The sequence below is a fragment of the Lonchura striata genome, chromosome 2 (assembly GCF_046129695.1).
Source record: "Lonchura striata isolate bLonStr1 chromosome 2, bLonStr1.mat, whole genome shotgun sequence".
Lineage (NCBI taxonomy): Eukaryota > Metazoa > Chordata > Aves > Passeriformes > Estrildidae > Lonchura > Lonchura striata.
The window spans coordinates 102,832,739-102,852,087 of record NC_134604.1 but is presented as its reverse complement, the minus strand read 5'-3'; the positions used below and the strand labels follow the sequence as shown (position 1 = coordinate 102,852,087).

Genomic DNA, 19,349 nt, shown 5'->3' with positions numbered 1-19,349 from the left:
TGTGAAAAACCACAGCTTCTGAGCAGTTTGCCAGTCTGGAAACTAAAGGAATGGTATTGACTTCTTCTGCATATTTTATGATATGTGGCTGCTAAAGCTTCTTCAGATAGGGTTGGGGAATCAGTATTATTTTAATAAAGCATGGCCAGAGTTCTGGTTTGTTCAAGTTAGAATTGTAGGAGAAATCCAACACACTAGACTTGTATCAAAGAGGAAACTTACAGATTTCCTGCAGAATGGAATAGGAGTAATACATGCCTGGGTTACAATGCACTGGGGACAAAAGTTCCAATCATACAGCTACACAAATATTTCTTAATATGCATATTAATAGATACAAAGCCCTAGCACATGGGAAGATTTCTATCTTTCTTCCCTTCAGTTTGTGTGTCCTGGTAGGCACTGTAACATTTGGAGGGCAAGAGGCCAAGAAAATACTGCTTCTTTAGAGCAAATGCAGCTTCATGCACAATTTTTTTGGTGACAATTCTAAAATCTGTTTTCTAGGTATAACAATAAATACAATGTCACTGGTAACTGCAGTGCTAACTGCAATAGTCATTCAGGTTTCCTTTTTTCTTTTTTTTTTTCTTTTTGAGAACAGCACATTCATTTCTTATCAGTATTTAATTAAAACAGTTTTATGACACATAGAACAGGATTAAAACCCCCTGACTTTCTGAATGCCAGTAACTTCTGCAAGGAAGGATGCACAGTACTCTCACAGACTAGTAGAAAACATTTCTCTACCTTATGTCACATTCAGGAGATGCAATACTTTTAGTCAAAGCAGGATGTCAAATTCTCCTTAATCATGAAACTCAAGGCTATAGGATGAACTTGATGCATGGGAATTTGGATACCTTAGAGTGTCTATGAATACCTGAATGCAGTTTAACCAGAGTGAAGCAAATAACAATGAATTTCCAAGCAACACGTTTCCATGACCACACATTTACCCTAGAAAAAAAGTACTTTGCATCTATAAAGGATGTTTCTGTGCTTCTTTTCACATAGAAAAAGCATGCTAATAGGTAAAAAGAACATTTTTCTGGTGTTACCATATAGACTAAAGGGACTTCAGATGCCACAGCAAAAAAATTTAGTGATTATACCTCCCCAGACTCCTTACCAGCACCATGGTGTGGCACAGTCATAAAAGTAGTAAGAAAATTTGAATAGTGACAGAATTACCTGAGATTAAAATACCCATTTTATGTGAGTAGATACACACAAACAAAAACTTCATAGCTGGCAAACATTTTTAAAATATAAACAACTGAATCATTTCATACAAGGGATGAAGGAATTGAGCTATTTTGAATTTTCAGTCATTCTATGTATTAGCAGTTTTCTACTGCTGTTTCTTCTAGTTCAAATATAAACAAAACTGATAACTAGAATTTATGTCAGAAACTTGACAAAAAACCCATAAAATCATCAAAAGATAATTAATTTAACTTCATAATTTCATGCCATGTTTTACTTCATCTACGCCTCAGAATACTTTTAGAAAGGAAGTATTTTAATATCCCTGCATTTGAAAGACTATTTTTCAGTCACTTTTTCCCATCTATTGAGTTAATCTAATATTTGAGAAAGTGAACTAATTTTTCTAAAACATTAAACAAAGAGAAAAAAATAAAATTATTTGGTGAGACTCTGACGGCAACTCAAATATAAGAATTTCAAGTAATTCCACAGACCCTGACAGAGTTTGAATTTACATGTGTATAACTCAGATCCAAACTTTGTCAAGCTCATTCTAAAGGAATTAATAAGCACTAATTTCAAAATATGATAAAAAGACTATTTGTGGTGGGAAGATAAAAATATTTTAATTTCCGGTTTTATACTGCGCAATATATTTTAAAAATATTGCTACACATTTGCTGCTGCTTTCTGTTTACTGAAAAAATATATAAATTTCTATCCTTAAAAGGAAGGTGCCTTGTCATACGGAGTGAGGACCTGCTGACAGAAATGATTCAGCTACTGCTGTTGTTCAGGATACGTTGAATATTGACCAAGCCATTATTGTGTTTGTTGTGGAACAAACTGCATTTTGAGTGACTGGCGTGACAGAATTATCATGGAAAGGCAAGCCTAAAACTTCACAAACAAATAAAAAGGTTTAAAGTTTTCTAAGTGTGAAGAGACTTTTGAAATGAGCCTCAGTCATGCACAAACTTCTGAAAAACTGTTAATTTCTAAAGGCACAGTATAGTATCAGCATGGCTTTCCACCCAAATATTATCTGCAATGAACTGGCAGTATCCTGAAGGTGCTCTGCCAGGTAATTGAATCTAGTACTCACAGGAGAAATTAAACCATGTTAAGTTTTATTGATTCAGTTTTATCTTTTTCCTCTGTTTTGAAAAAAAGCTCTGGTCAGCGAGGATATCAACAGACATTATCCAAGACAGAACAATTCTCAGGTTGCAATAATAGATTTTTGTTTGTGTCCTCTGTCATTTGATGAAAATGGCGTAATATTTTGAACTGAATTAATGTCAGTTTATATTGTGAAATAAATGAAATAATCCCCCTAATATCTGAATAAACAAGGAAGTCATGTTCTAATTTACCATTCAAATGAATTAAGAGGAATTGTGTTTATTTTGTGCTGAAGTCTCAATCATTTTTCTGAAAAATTTCACAAGTGGCCAAGAAGAGATACAGTAAAATTTAATACTCAAAGAACTAATACTTTAGTACTTGGTTTTTTGTTTATTTTTAAATGCTGACATTTTCCCCCATCAAATTCAACACAACCAAAATTTGACTTCCAAGTTCATGGAAGTAGAGGGAATCTGCAAAATTCATTACTTGGAACCTCCACTCCTTTTTCAAGACTGGCATAAGAAAACCAGTGACTGCTTTAAATCTTTCTCCAAATTCTTACTCCGTTCAGGACAAGAAACAGAAGGACTCCCAGAGGAAGCCTCATGTGTTTGGGAGTATGTAAGGAAGCAGTTAGAGATATCTCACCTTTGCAGGTGCCACATAACCAAAACCAGAAATCTGGAATTCTGAAATTGTGTTTGGATGTTGCTTCACACACTGTATTTATTTCTTTTTAGAAACATGGAATCATGTTTCTAACAATTTCAAACTTTTGTATCATAGAAGAGGTAATTCTTTTGAATTAAATAATTAACATAATGAAGCCAGTCAGGAACAATGTTTCTCTGTACCTATTTTCTCAGCAATTAAACTTATGTTTTTAGATTAACAAGTAATTTATTATAGCCGTGTTATTAGTAGCTTCAAGAAGTGTCACATTTATGGAATGGGTCCTTGAACTTTGCTAGATATCCTTACCTGTTCATATCATCTAGATGTTCAGCAGCAAAATAAAAACTTTTGATCTTAGGATGGCAGGCTTTGAATGCACTGTAGAGGAAAAACACAATTAAAAAATATAATGGCACAACTCTTTTTTTTTTTTTTTCTGAAAAAAAGTCAGATCACATGGTAATCAAGGAATGAGATGAATTCATATTTCTGCATGCTCCAAAACAGTGTATGAACATACAACTTTTAGGATTGTGCCAGGTTTCACCAACTGAAGTGCTCTTCAACTACCCTTCTAAATAATCCTTGATTCATATGTGCATAAATAATTGTTCAACCATCACCTGCAATGTACTGTATGTGGATAAAGTTCATCAGTTAAGGATATAATTTTATGTATTGGGTAATTTTGCTGATGTACATATAGCTGTCATTTTTTTCTGAACAGAAAACTACACTAAACAATTAATTCAATACAACAGTAAAATTCTCAATCCTAGTGATTTCTCATATCCCAATGACTTTGACATTACCTTTAGCTCTAATGACTGCATTTCGAGCAGGAAATTGTGATGTGCTGATTGACTTCTGAAAAGCTGTCGTAAATCAACAGTGTGTTCATGAGGTCATCCTAAGCAATGGGCAATTACATCTCATCTCTCCTTTCCACCAAAGTAATCAACATGACTGGGTTGAGAGAATTACTGCATTTCATACATAATATGAAATAAATTACTAGAAAGAATCTTTTAACTATGTTGGATAAAGATTTATGGTGAAGCACCTGAAGCCCCAGCAAATGCATTTGAAATAATGAATAATTTACAGTAGAGAATAATCATTTTGAGAATAACCTGAAAGTGTCTCTTAAAAACAAAAAATGTAACAGTCCCCCCAAAAAATACGGAAAACTGCAAGCATGATACATGATGAGTATCATCACCATTTTTCTGAGACATAATGGATTTTATATATATATGTATATTCACACACACATATGTAATATAATAAAATAATTCTCACTCTCTAATCAATTGTGCCTCAGAAAAATAGCAATGACATTCTTCATGCTTATCATGCTTGCAATTTTCAATATACGTGTCTGTGTGCATACAGATGTACACACATCTATGTTTTGGAAATCAGGCAAATGAAATTGATAACAGGAAAGTTACTGCTAGAGAAGGCAACATAACATTGAGACTAAACAGATTCCTCTAACACATGACAGCAAACAGTGTTATGCAAGTCAAAGAGATGTACAGCGACATCTACTCAGTTTAGAAAGACATCATCAACTCACTGAAACCTAAAACTGGACTTCTTAAAACTGTTACAGCATCTCTCATCTGCATTCTTAGAAGGTTTTTTCCTTTCATCTTCCACCCAAGCTAAGAATCTTAATAACCACATTTTATATGCTGCTATTCAATAGACATTAAATCAAGTAAAACAAAACAATTTAAGCAGGGTGCAATTCTGAAAAACGAGTTGACTTTATGCTGCTGTGCCAACAAAAAAGAAACAGTGAAGCACTTTAGCCATGTGGCCCAAAGACAAAGGACAACAGGTTCAAGCCAATGTCTCCTTTTTTTTTTTAAATCAGTTTTTATCTTCTACCCTTTGAGACCACCTTGAAGTGTACAGCTCATCCTAAAGAGAGATACAGATCAACTGATACAAGGTTGGTGCTTTCTGTTGAACTGTAGGTAGCACAGATCATACCGTTTTACATTTGAAAATTATGTTTTGCATGAATTTCAGCAATTCCAGCCTTTTTTAAAAAACTGAGCAAATCATTAGAGGGCAAGGCAAAAAATTTTGAACAATAATGACTCTAAAAATATCTCTGTGGGAGCATGCACCTGTCACATTGCTACACATGCTTGAATTTATCTAAATAATAAATGGATTTGTGCAATGGTACAAATCTGGATAGCAGCATAAACAGGTGAGAAGAAATGTTCTTTGAGACCTTTATGTCATGTAACAAAAATACAACAAATCACTGTCATCCTCTTTTTTTTAATTCTGCCTCAGGACTGAAATAATGTCTCAGCAAACTTTAAGATTATGCTAAATAATTTGGAGTTACATTAAATATGAATGCCTGGCCATGAACTTGGGGACTTTCATATTTGGATGGTCTCCGTATTATGCTTAAAGCTGTTTATTGAGTATAAAGCACACAAAGACTCTCCAACCCTCAACAAACAAACAAAAATAACAGCAACCCCTAAAAGAAAGGAAAAAATGGAAAGTAAAACCAGGAAAATAAGGGGACAGAAGCAGCCAGGCAGCCTTCTTGCTCATAATTAATTTTGGTCTAGTCAATCACTGTGGTTCACGATGAAGTGAAAAAATAGCCTTCTTTGGGCAAGATGGCACTCCAAATAGAAAAAAATAATTTGCTCTTTTTATATGAGCTTATTCTGTGATACAACCTCATGGCAATTGCAACAAAGCCCATTATCTCCCTGTTTTAAGAGAAAACCTTGTCTTTTGTTTGCACTTCATTATTGTCTTCATTGTTGTATCATTGCATTATTTTGAGCATGCTTACTATTTCTTGCGGCATTCACTGGCTCTGTCAATTTTAAATTCAGGTAGACTGATGAATCCTTCTGCTTTTTCATCCTGCAAAGATAGTTCCAGATATTACTGTAGCTAAAGTGTAAGAAAAAAAAAAAACCCAGCATGCTGAAAACTTAAAAATATTTTCACTTGCCTGCTTCTTACAAAAGGAATACTACTGTCTGCTCTGCTCTGGCAAACCCCCCACAGAAGTCACTGGGACTTCTGCTGAAGTAGTAAGACAGATCCCTTGGTGAAAAATACTATTTTAAATACCCAGTTTTCTGAAACAATTTCACAGCTGAACCAACATTTGAAATTATACAAAATGACCAAATGTATTCAGTCAAATTAGTTATTGTAATTAGTTAATTTTTGGGGAAAATGGACTAATTAGTGTAGAAATGCAGCCTAGTGGAAGAAACAGAAAAAAAGCAATTTCGATGGGTGTTGTTCATCATTTATATGTATCACAGCTAAGAGGCATGATATCTCTTTAGCTACTTTCATCTCTCTACAACATTCAGAATGTATCTGACCTTCCTCCCCTCTCCTCTGAAGATTTTACAGAGTTTATTTTATCAGCTATGCAATTTCCCTTGACTTTTCACAGTTTCAAAGCATTATTTATATTAAGCTACTATTATATCAATAACACAAGACTCAGTATTTAACTGCTCATAACTTTGCATGCAAAATTAATACAAGATCATAGAAATGAAGCTGGAAAACACACAAACATATGTGAAGGAATTCCACAAATATACATCTTTTCCTAAGAGTTGAAATGGTTATTTACACTACATATGCAGTCCATATGATTATACGCCTTCCTAAAAACAAGTAAAAGGAACAAATCAGCACATAAAACTGGAGATGGAGTCATTATGTGGAAGGTACAGGGTTGTAACTGGTTCTGCATTAGCAGGTATTTTAAAATCAAAAAGACTGTTTAGAATAATCTTGCTATTTCTTTTTTGAATGGCTGCCTAGAGAAACAGAGTTTTGGCAAGAAAAGTGTTTGCCTGTCTGTCCACCTGCCACTGAGGCACCCCCTACCAGCCTTTGGCTCTACTGGTGATGACAGACACTGTGCTGAGGTCTCAGAAATAACCAAAACTCAGAAAAACTCAGGGAAGGCTGGGGTAGGGTGGGAGACAGAGGTGTTGAGAGCGCTGCCCTCCACGTGGGAAGCACGGCACAGCTCAGAGCTGCTCCTGGACCTGGGACTGACCACTGCTCTTGTAGGCATCAATTACTGCCCTGATGAAAACCTTGCAGTAGCCAAGGAAGGGAGAATGGAGAGGAGGGAGTTAGAGTTACTGATCTGAAGCTGGGATCAAGGCACAAATGGAATGAGTCTGAGAAAACAGGCTTCAAGAGCTCTGGCCATGGAACAACTTGCTTTCTCTTTACTCAGGGGAAGAAAAGTTGGGGATTACTTTGAAAAAGTTATGTACAAATGCTTGCTGTGATTAAAAGAACAAGTCCAGGACAGAGCGCATACAGATGTTAACAATGGTTTTACCTCAGCAAATTTACTAATGAGTCTAATAGGATTAAAAATCAAGGAATCATAACACTGGCAAAAAGCTTTGCAGCTTAAGTTGATATAATAAATGTGTACCAATGCAGAAAATGTTGCATAATCAAAGCTGTACACAATTCAGCTGGGATGCTCCTGTGTTTTAAGTTCAGCATTTATGAGCACTGAAATCATATCAAAAGCTACAAAGAAGAAACAACAGAACAGAACTGAGAAAAGAGAACTATCTTCCTTAATTGCCTAGCAGAGATAAACAAGGAACACCAGGCAGCACAACATTAAAGTTTACACTTCCATGACTAAGCTTGAATGACAGGATTAAAGTAATTACCTTTTCACTTTCAAGGGTTTGAGGATAAATTTATTCTGAACTGGTGTCATGAGGACACAGAAAACACTGTTATTTCTCCATGTAGTAAAAGGTGAATTGAAAGGAACAAGTATTTCAAAACCTTCATGGTAAGTTTTCAAACTGTTAATATTAATTTCAGCATGATTATTTGGATGAATAAAGTTATTAACATACATAAGCACTGAAAGCATTGTTTTCACACTAAATCCTGACTACAGAACTACAGAAAGTATTTCTTAAGACTATGAGTACAGATGTTTACCTCTTCATTGATATACCAATATAGAGATGTGTCCTTCAAGACAAACCAGTACTTCTTCCATTTTTGGGAGAAATAACTCTTGGCATCTTTCTTTTTCCAAAGCCAGCCTTCACAGTCCCCTCGACCAAGATCTTTACATGAGATCCGTCTTTTGCTTTTACCAGGAATAGGAGCTGAAAATGACAACAAGGTGATGTGAAAGCATTTGATTTGTCCACTAAATCAACAAAACACCTACATAGTCCCCTATATAGTCAGAAAGCACTATATATCTGTTTGAGAAAATTAATTAAAAATTTCAACCTCAAATTGCCATGAAAAATTATTACAAGCATTCTATTTTGACCACAAAACTTATGCACACCACCATAATTTAAAGGCCAAAGCAAATCAAACCAAACCATGTTCAGCACCTCAGAGCTCATATCCTATGGATAAGACAAAAAAAAAAAAAAAAAAAAAAGAAAAAAAAGAAAAAAGCAACACAGAAAGAGAAGAAAGAGAAGACAGAAGACACTATAGAGAAAAGAAAGGCAAGATATTTAAAAATAAGAAAAATGCTTATTTGTAATTGTCAACACATTTCCCATAAGAATAAAGCGCACAACATATAAATTCATGTACTTCCCACTTGGTTATCAAACACAACTATTTAAGTACTTCACAGGTGTTCACAAACCTCTCTTTGCAGCTCTTTTTGAAACTAAACAGTTCCTAAGGCCTTTGTACTTTAAAATCAAAGGAGGAAAATTTACTATGATATAAATTACCTGAGTGCGTAGGTAATGAGCAAGTGCTGCAGTGAGGCATTACCTGAACACAGCTGGAAAAACCAACCCTGGCCCCAAAGAGGCTAGAGTCTAAGTATTCAAAAAAGAAGATAAAAGCAGATACATGAAGGTAGAGGAACATTAGGAAACTATGAGACATCAGAAATGGACTAATACATTCTCAACATGATCAACTGAACCGAGCATTTTATTGGAGCTAGTAAGTTACAGTTCCTCCCATACTGCAATACAATTAATCTTGGTAATTCCCTTCCTACCCATATATGGAAACAAATTTATTTTTTACCTTTGTTCTTCTTTTTACTTTTCTGCTGTAGAGAAGACTGCTGAAATGTCTACAAGAAAATCAAAATGGAAGAAGTTAAAATACAATGTTCATATTCAACCACATACCTATAATAAAAGAAATATTATGTTAAGGCCTAAGAAAAAAGGTGATTTTAGTTCACCTGTTCATAAGGTTGTAAAGCAAAAGCACACTGTAAAACACCTCAAAACACATCAAACCGACTGTAGTTTCTGTGCAAAATAGTCACTCTCCTCTTGTTCTGTTAATAAAGAAGGAATATCTCTCTTTGTTTACTACAATAATGAAGCTACACTGCCCATGTATTTCTAATGTAGGCACTAAATAAAGTATTCTTGACATCTATACATAAATAAGCAAAATAACACACTGCCTAATGCAGGTGTGGAAGTATTCATACAACGGTCATCAGACAATTTTCTCAGATCCAGGCCTAGTATTCTGAAAGACATCAGTAAATTCTGCTTAATCACAACTGGGAAAAAGTCTCCCAAGTAAAAAGACTGAACTAGAACTTTTTTTTTTCACCAGGTTTTTAAGTGGAAGTATTTCCCTTCAGCTGATTCACTCCCAGAAACTAACCCACTCCCTTGACAATGAGACAGGATGGAAATTGCTCCTTTATTTAAGACCTTAGCTTACTAATAAAATCAGTAAGTATTAACGAATTTTATAACCATTTCTGTTTAAAAACTATGACTCAGATAAGCACAATTCCCAGTGAACTAAAAAAAAAATCTGTAATGAATCAGCCAAAATTTAAAGACGTGATTTGACTTGTTTTGAACTTTAGTTTTCTAGAAAGGCAGACAAATGTTATCAGTGTTAAAACTACAAAAAGGCTACATTAGAGTGTCTGCTTATTAAAACTTCCTATTTCAGCTTGCCAGGAATCAATACAGAAATCAATACTTTTGTGCCACTTGGTAAAAATAAATCAAAGCAAAAGCACTGACAGCTCTGCAATTCCAAATCCTGGTCCTAGTAGTAAGACAAACCCTCGCCCTAGTTTACAAGACTAGGTTCAATTCAAAGAGCAGCTTTGGCTTTGCACATGGCACTCAGTGCTATGGCTTAATTGACATGATATTTGGTTAAATGTTGGAGTCAATGATCATTGAGTTCTTTTCTAACTTCAATGACTCTGTTGAAATTTTCTCCTCCCTGCTTCCCACACCCCTGAGCTCATGTGCAGCAGATTCAGCTTCAAAGGGATCTCTTGCCTCACCGCTGAGAGATTTTTGTGCAGCAAAAACTAACATGCCTATTGGGAAAAATTATTAGCAAGACAATAATTAAGTGTAATTAAAAAATTTAACTGACTTACTAGATGTGCTAATTCCTTGGAGACCATATCTGGGTTTACTCCACTACATTGCTACCTCAGTGGGTCAGAGTAGGCCTCCACTGGGAGGTAAAGAAAGGATCCCATTCATTTTCATTTCCTGGCTCTTGTCCTTTTTCTTCTGCTACTGGTACCAATTAAATCAGCACCAGCTCTCAACAAACCATGACAGCAACACCCATCCCACTTACATCACACGAAAAATTTCAACCTGCGAAGGACTAGAAGAGATCTTAATGACCCAGGAATAACAGAGTGGCTGAGCAGAATTGTGTAACTCCCTCTGAAAATCTTACTTAATTCAAAGTGGATGAAAAAATACACACACATACAAATCCAAAACTTTAGCCCTTCTCAGTTCACAACTCAGACAATTTCATTCTGCTGTTTGACTTCTCTGCACTATTATTTTCAGTGTCGAAACAGAAAATCTCTGCTCCATTTTCTCACTAGTAATTCTGAGAGCAGGTGAGAACATATGAAAAGCCTTCTCTTTAGATGTTTTGTCTGTAAATTGAACCTGCAAACCTCAGTTCACACCTTTTTACTTCTGAGTCAGTTTTTGGGAAGAAAGGGTAATGAAAGGGTATCAGTTTTTAACAGGAAGAAAGCATATAATTTACATGTCTAACCATTTTCCCATACATTATGTTATATTGCAAAATAGAAAGGTTTTATTAAATTCAGCTATTATTCTAAATTAGCTCATTGAATTAAATCATAATTAAGGGCAAATTCTACAAGTGAGAGAAGTTCTTGGGAACTATTTAAACTGCAGTGAGTTTAACTAACACTTTAGATTATTTTACATAGACTTCAGGCTTCAAGTTAGTTGACCCTTTGCAAAAAACAGCATTATCTTTTTACTTAAGAAAATGTATATGTAATATAAAATATGTAATTAGAGAACAACAACAACAAAAACAAAAGAGTGAGGATGAAATCTAAAAATGCTTTACAACACTTCTTTTGTTGCTTTTTTAGGAACTCACTGAACACAATCTACAGCCTCTGCAGTTGGAAGATAATGCTTAGAGCCGTTTTCTCAGCAGTTTCAGGAGATCATGTCCTTCCTCCTGATCAGAGCAAGGCTTGCTTTGAAGCCAATACTGGATCCTGTTCTGAGTCATATCTAGCCTAGATAAACTATCTCCAAAGAGCTTCTTTAAGCAACTGTTGGCCACCATAATGTTTCCCCTTTTGCAGCTTAGTTCTGTGATGTGGCAAATATGGAAATAATGTAACTACTACTTCTGAATTCCATGAACCCTAAATCCATGGATTTACACCAAAGCAAGAAATTTAGTTGTATTAATACAAACTCGCTGTAACACAGTGTTTAATCACTCGCCCACAAAGCCAGATTCAATGTATGTTCACTGCATTTTGATTCTGATACACCTTGAGCTTTGAGTAACTGCTTTCATAAATATCTTTTCCCAGTTTCCAAGAATCCATCTCTTCTACTAATTCTGAGGGCAAGCATGAAATGAAATAGAAAACAGCATTCCATATTAAAGTAGTTATTAACTCAAAATAATGAGTAAAATTGAAACAGTACAGACACTAAAAAGATGAAATAGATGAGTACCTTAAGACAAGTGGAAATTGGCACTCCTGAAGAAAATTTCAAACTGTTTAATAATATTCTGAATTATATGCTTTCTAGTCTCCAAAATACAACTAGAATAACTTTTCATTACCCAAAAGCAAGGTGTCAATTGATGTTTAACATACATCAAAACCCCTCTGAATACACTGAGACTCAGTGTGTTTTTTAGACACAATGATTTTCTCCTGTAATGTGTGATCTTTGAGCTTTCTCTGTTTAATAATACATCTAGATTATCGACAAGTGCAGCTCTGAGGAGAATATAAAAGAAACATTTAACATATATATAAAGTCTGCCTTTCCTATTAGCAGCCTCAAAGAACAAGTATTTTAAGAGCCCATTTATTAAAAGGTTTTTTCTGTTTCTGGTTTGGTGTTTAAGTTTTTGTGGGGTTTTTGGGTGAAGTTTTTTGTTTGGTTTTTGTCTGTTTGGTTTTTCTTACAAATGTTCTAGCATGCCTCTAGCCCTACCTAGCTGCAAATTCCAATACCCAATGGAGATTTAATTGGGCAGGGAAGAGCCTTATCAGTCCCTCTCTTCCTGCAAGTGTTCATTACCAAACTTGCTGTGTGGGTTGCATTTACTCTAACAGTCTTCAAAGCTGCAAATTCCAATACCCAATGGAGATTTAATTGGGCAGGGAAGAGCCTTATCAGTCCCTCTCTTCCTGCAAGTTCATTACCGAACTTGCTGTGTGGGTTGCATTTACTCTAACAGTCTTCAAAATGATTGACAGAGTTCCAAAAGGCCAGCAGACTGCACACCTGTAAAGAGCAACCTGCCCCAGGGCAAGCCTTTTACGACTACTGCACAGCAATGCAGCTGCATTGTAAAAAACTTGCAGGTATAGGCTCATACTAACCAAAGAGATCACCACTGGCCTGTAATTGTACTTGCTCTTTAGCAAGAAAATAATCCTGTACAGATGGTCTAATCAATACTATCTGTGTGCACACAATCACACATCAGCATCTTTGTAACACAACATTTTCAAGAAATGAGACTATCATGTTTCTGTCTCATTCTCAGAGATATTCAGGTTTCTCTTCTGGGAGAAAGTATTTATTATTGGTTAGTCCTGTGACTGCTCTGTATTTGCTCAGAAGGGAAACAAGATTGAAAGTTAGTCACTAATGTTCAGAGGCCTGAAAATTTATTTGATATTAGCTTATTTTGTAGTAATTTCATAGCTCTCTATTTGGAAAAAATGTATTTAAATGAAAGTGTGTAATTATTTAAGTTTCAATGAATTTGTTTTATGCCAAATAGGAAACTTAATAAACTGATCTTGCGATACTAATATTAAGTTGGAGTGAAACTGCTATCAGAAGAGGAGAATGTTTGCTAAAACTGTTATGATGATTAGAAAACTTATAGTCCAGTTGATAGCTCAAATAAAAGTAGAAAAAAAGCAGACTAGTTATCAAAATGATAAATTTGAGAAGATAAGTTATTTTGACAAACTTCAAGAGTCTGAGGAAGATGTCTAAAGATTTGAGGTTAAGCTGCTCCTTAGAGCTTCTCTAATATCTAATATAAATTAGATAGGTGTGATCAACAGAATGTTACATCCACGTCCAAAAAATAAACATATTCTGATAGTTATATAAACTTCTTCATGGTTACACAATTTGTACCAAAAAAAGACCACAACTGAAGATTCTCTGAAGAATGACCATAGCAACAAGTACCTTATTGGACAGCACCTAAAATTCTCATTCAAGGGTTTTTTTGTTTCTCCACTATTCTTCAGAGATTTTTCACTCAATCATTTTAAAAAAGCTGGAAGAGAGAACCAAGTAATGGAAAAAAAAATATCCAATCCTTCTACCCAAATCTGAGCTCAGTCTGATTGGAATGGAAAATGGTACATATCTTTATAGCTTTATTTAGAGCTTGGGTCAAATCCAATATTTCTCAAGGTGCAAGTTTAGACACTAAGGAACTGTTTACAGGCAGGCACTTCCCCTCTGTCACTGTAAAATAGCTTTCTCTAGTTTCAGCAGGGTAGCTTGTAACACATCTGATTACTGGAACTTTCTGCTGCAGTTGGAAAAGCCAGTGTCTAGGAAAAAATGAAAGCTGGTTCTGCCAATCGTATCATTGATCTCCCACTTTGAGAGATTGTTCTCAATGCTTTGAGAACATTGGCAATGTTCTATTTGCATTTTGATATACCACATACACATTTCTCTTCATTTGGTGTGTTGAGATCCAAAATTTCAGAGCTAAAAGGGGGAAAATGCAAACCTATTTAGGTACAATGCCACACTTTTCATCGGTATTAACGTCTCATGCTTAAGGATACTCACAACACAGGATTTTGCCAAAATCTTTTTTGTTTACCATCTTGTTTAGTCTCCATTAAGACCCTCTAGCAGACAGTTCTAATTATTTTAATGAATATTTGTGGAAAATAAAGTTTTCAATGACTGTGTTAGAAAGATATGATGAGGGAAGACCTCTGTCAGATTAGAAAGTTTGAAACCTCCTGCAATCAGCAGCAAATACCCATTCTTGCATTTTGTTAATGACCACAAGGAGAAAGATATGGTATGTATGTGCCTTAAGAGTCTTTTACTGCAAAAAAAAAGGTAGGCTGAGATCATGAAGCTGCCAACTTTTTATGTGCCTCTGAGGTGAGCAATGGCTATATGAGCTGTGTAGAATGGTCCCCTTATCATATAGTCTATAAGGGTTGATAATATAAAAGATGTGTATTTTCATACAATTGCTCCTATGTCTGCTTATCCAAGAAGAATAGGCTAAGGGCAGAACTACGATTGTCTGAAATGTGATAGCAAGCACAGCTTTTCTGCTCAGGGATTCTTATTCATTCTCCCATTTCTAAATGTTTTCTTATCATTTGGTGGGGGGAGGGGCTCTGTCGCAAATATTACAGTCTCTGGATACAACTCAGGAGATGCAGAAGCTAGTAAAAATATTTTGAACAAAAATAAAATTATGCAAAGATATGCAAAAAATATGAAAAAAATTATGCAAAAATGCAAAAATAAAATTATTTTTTAAATTTTCAGGCTATTTGGAAAAATAATATACAGTGGTGCTGCTTTCCACCACCAGGAAAGACTTTCCTTCTTAGTCATTAAGCCACAGGTCTCTTTAACTGAAATACCAAAGCCATAAAACTCCTGGACAACATTAAATGAGAGTTCTCGTATTCCCCCAGTCTTTTTGACTGACATAACAAGACTGTAGCGGTGTCACAGCTGCCTGAAGCAAATGAGAATAAAAAGTTAAACTAAACAAGTGTTGCTCATTAGAATAATTTATTCTTTGATCATTCTTCTGCTCTACATCTGCTTTAAAACATGCAATTTTAGTACCTCCCACACTACTTTCTATTGACAGTGAGAAATCTAGAGGGAAAGGGAGGATTCAAAAACTGTATGTGTCCTTTAATGGCCAAAGTCCAAGATGCATCAGTTGCTCTATCACTGTGTGTTTCAAGTGCACCAATTTAAGAAGGAAAATAGAAACTAAACTACCACCTGTTACAGAACAGTATTTAACCCTTCATTTGGATTTCTACTCCCCAACAGTTCACAGTTTAACCTCTTACTGAGGAGAATGGACCAGCCAGAAAAATCACAAAACAACTGAGGTGGGAAATTAGCCCTGGAGATCATTTCATCCAGCCTTCTTGCTCAAAGCAGAAAAGGCTGTGGCCAGATATGTTTTTAGTATCTCCAAGATGGAGACTCCACAAACTCCACAGACAACCTGCTCCAGTTAAGCCATCTTCACAGTAAAAGTACCTTTTTCTTATGTTTATATGGAATTTCCTGTATTTCAATTTTTGACCATTGCCTTTTTGTCCTTTCACAGTGTGTCTGAGACAAGTCACCCCAAAGACCTCGTGGATACTTGTGCCCTGCTGCTATGCCCCTCCACTAGACACCACACTTTGCAATTTCCTCCAGGAAAAATCTTGTTTTGCTTAGAAAATGTCTGTGTTATTCATAGGGAAGGTAGATTTTCCTTGTATGCTTATTTAAACATTAAAACTAGCAAGACTAAAGATAGCAAGACAATCCAAGCAGATTTAAGAAACTTATTATTGATCTATTATTGGATTAGAGAGGTAGTCTGTGGCACAACATGGAGACAATCTTGGACCTTCTCAGAAGAAAACAAACTGCTGTAAAACACAAGTCACCCCTGGGGCGTTAACAGCATCTTCCACCAAGCCCATGGTCTTTGCAAAGGAAAAATCATTAGCCTAGAGTAAAAGTCCCATGTCCCCTTACAACACCTTGGTGCATGCTTATGGTGACAAACACACCTCCTCCTGCAGGAGGAGTGAGCAACACTTCTGACTGTACCCCTCAGCATGATCTCTTTCATACTCTTTCTGATTGTGTGACAGGAAAAAGTGCAGAGGATGTAGGATGGTCTGAGAAAACAGATTTCTGCTTTAAGGAAGATACACTATTGCAAGTTATTCTCTGTTAGCACTTGGACATAATATGCTTCGGGGAAAGAAACAGAAAACTCCTTCTGGATTTCAACAGAGGGAAAGTTTTCAGGAGGAAAAGAAGGAAAGAGTTTCTGTACATCAGGAATTACACATTCTATTAAAATTCATACCAACCACTTCTATTGCCCTTATGAATTAAGGCAGAAAAAGAACAGCTCATTGCAGGATAAAAGTCTCATTACTTGCTGGAATTCAGTAAAATTTCCTCTAAGCATAAGATGAAGCAGGCATTTGCAGAAGGTGGGGAAAGATAACATTAGTTTTTTTTTTTAATTCTGAGCTGGCCGTGGTGAACTTATGGGCACAAACCAGCTTAAAAAAGTTTTATACATAATTCTAAAGCCAGAATTCTGTAGTGTTGGAAATGCTATCTACTTGGGTTAATCTGAAAGCAAAGGGATATACTTGAGAAGTGGACAAAAGCAGTTATTGCTTTATGAAAAATACCAGGTTGCTTTTTCCTCCACAGCACAGTAGCAGAGATGGATTGGCTGACTCAGGGATCAGGCGCTAAGCAACAAGCACTTCTCTCCAGCAAAACAGAAACACCCGATAAAACAGCTTCAGTTCAGGAGCTGCAGTGCTGCAAAGAGCCACTTTCCTCCCAGGTGGAACCATACAATCTCCCAGATTGTGTGTTAGCAGCAGGCTCAAGGGACCACCACTGTGTAAGTGGGGCAGAGGAATGGGGCAGAGACTCCTGTGGAGTCAAAACCACTACTTGGAAAAAATCCCTTGTTCAGAAACAATGGAGCTCTTTGTCAAAGCATTTTGATAAAATGGCACTCTGAAACAGGCATATGTGCACCATTAAATTCAAATAACATTTCCACCACTCAGTACAAGTTTTTTAGAATGCCAAATTGCATGACTCATGCCAGCCATTGTCCTTGGTTAAACGCTTCCATAGTCCTGGTATCCCCCTTGTGCAGAAAGGAGAACAGAGAAGAACCAGTGGAGAAGGCAGGCCCCGGATCGAAGTTCCCCTGGATGTGACAATCCCCAGCATATTGCAGTGGTAACTCAGGCTGAGTCCCCTCTGTGCAATACCTGATATAAGCTTCTCTGCCACAGTGTGCTGAACTTCATCTCTTCTTTATCAAAGTGGAATAACCAAGAGCCTAAATCACTTATTTGACATTAATAAAATATAAAACTGTGTTACTGTGATTGTACCAGCTACAGGGAATGTAGGTAACCGATGTACAAACAAATAATACCTGCAAAGGCAATGGTTCTCTATCAGGTAATAAAAGCAGGATACAATCAGGAACGATTCTATGAAATAGATAACAGAAAAAAATACAGAATAGGGATGTGAAAGGAAATTAGGAAATGTTCTGAGCCGAGAGATTTATTAGTGTATAGATCTACATCTCTGGACCATATAAAATTAAATTTTCTGACAATTCTATACTATGCTAGACTGGCAGAGCTGGACTAGATTACCTTTACAGTAACTCTCTCATTTTTAAAAATTTCCCAGCGTTGTCATGGAAAGAAATTATGACATGCTAATTTTCCCCCTTATGGTCACAATGCAAAAGAAGGTAATAGAGAAAGTTTAAACAAAAATTTTCCACAAAAGACCCCCACTGTGCTTCATGATGCCCATAAACCAATCTTACCTCATCTCTAGGGGATTTTGCTTTGCAGCAATAATTAACTTTGGATTTCAGTTACGATCACAAAGTATATAGAATTAGATGTAAAATCCCCCATATTCAATACCTTCAAATTTCATTTGGACAACCACTTCCCCAATAAGAGCAAATTAATGGTATTAACTATTTCTTTCAAAAAGAAACAATGCAGATGTGAAAATATTCTCTAATCTGTGACAGGAATAATATACCTCAAGAACAATGCAGACATTATTCCATATAATTAAAAGAATTTAGCACTCCCTCTCAAGGAGACTTAAGTATTACTGTTTCACAACACATGCTTAAACAGAACTCAAATATAAAAGCTGCATATGCACATCTACTCTCTTCAGTCTTGAGTTCAAAGGACTGAGAGTCTAGAACTGGGAAAACAGATGTGACATAACTGAGGCACATTCCCAAGATGATTTTAGCTAAGCAGCAATGAAACAACAGAAACTATCCCTTAAATTTGAGCAAGTTGCTATACTCTCAGCTATTGCCAAAACACCTGTTTTGCTGTCATCTCCAACTTTTCTGCCATGGGGCAGACAAGCAGTGCTGCAGGTTGGCCAGGAGTTCATTCGGTCTCCATCTCAGGGGTGCTCAACACCCAGCTGGCAAAACCCTGAGAAGCCTTGTCTTACCTCAGAGCTTGCCTTGCTTTGAGCCAAAGAACCTCTTGAGGTTGCTCCCAGACCAAATTATCCTATCATCCTATGCAATTTATGCTGGTTTCTGAGGCATTTGGTTTTTTTTTTTTTTTGCAGCAAATTCATTAGATTACTTTCTCTTGCTGACATCTTTGCTCCCCTCTGCCCAACATTTTACTTGGAATTAGGACAACTGGCTACCCATTCAACCAGTTTATCACCTTTATCATTAGTAACAGGTCCCATTATTAGTAACAGGTAATTCATACCCTATTTGAATGTGTAATTTAATACAGATCTGAATAGGATTACATGAAAGAGATTAACTGTAACAGCAGAGGACTAGACCTGGAGGCCCTTCTATTCCTCTCTGTTGCTTGCACTAGTCTAAAAATAATATAAAGCCATCTTCCATTAGCAAGGAATTTATATGCTGTTTCTCTCTTGCTTTTTCTCTCAGAA

General features: G+C 36.0%; 1 protein-coding gene across 7 annotated transcripts in view; it reads right to left on the bottom strand.

Annotated features, from left to right (window-relative positions):
* The window catches only part of CNKSR2 (connector enhancer of kinase suppressor of Ras 2), a 205,531-nt gene that overhangs the window by 48,622 nt on the left and 137,560 nt on the right, over positions 1–19,349 (bottom strand). For all 7 annotated transcript variants that reach the window (XM_077781642.1, XM_077781641.1, XM_077781643.1 and 4 more), the window contains 4 exons: positions 9,109–9,157; positions 8,032–8,204; positions 5,861–5,934; positions 3,325–3,396 (listed from right to left, as the gene is read on the bottom strand). In XM_077781642.1, coding sequence (XP_077637768.1) covers positions 3,325–3,396; positions 5,861–5,934; positions 8,032–8,204; positions 9,109–9,157 — 368 coding nt within the window. The remainder of the gene's footprint in view (positions 1–3,324; positions 3,397–5,860; positions 5,935–8,031; positions 8,205–9,108; positions 9,158–19,349) is intronic.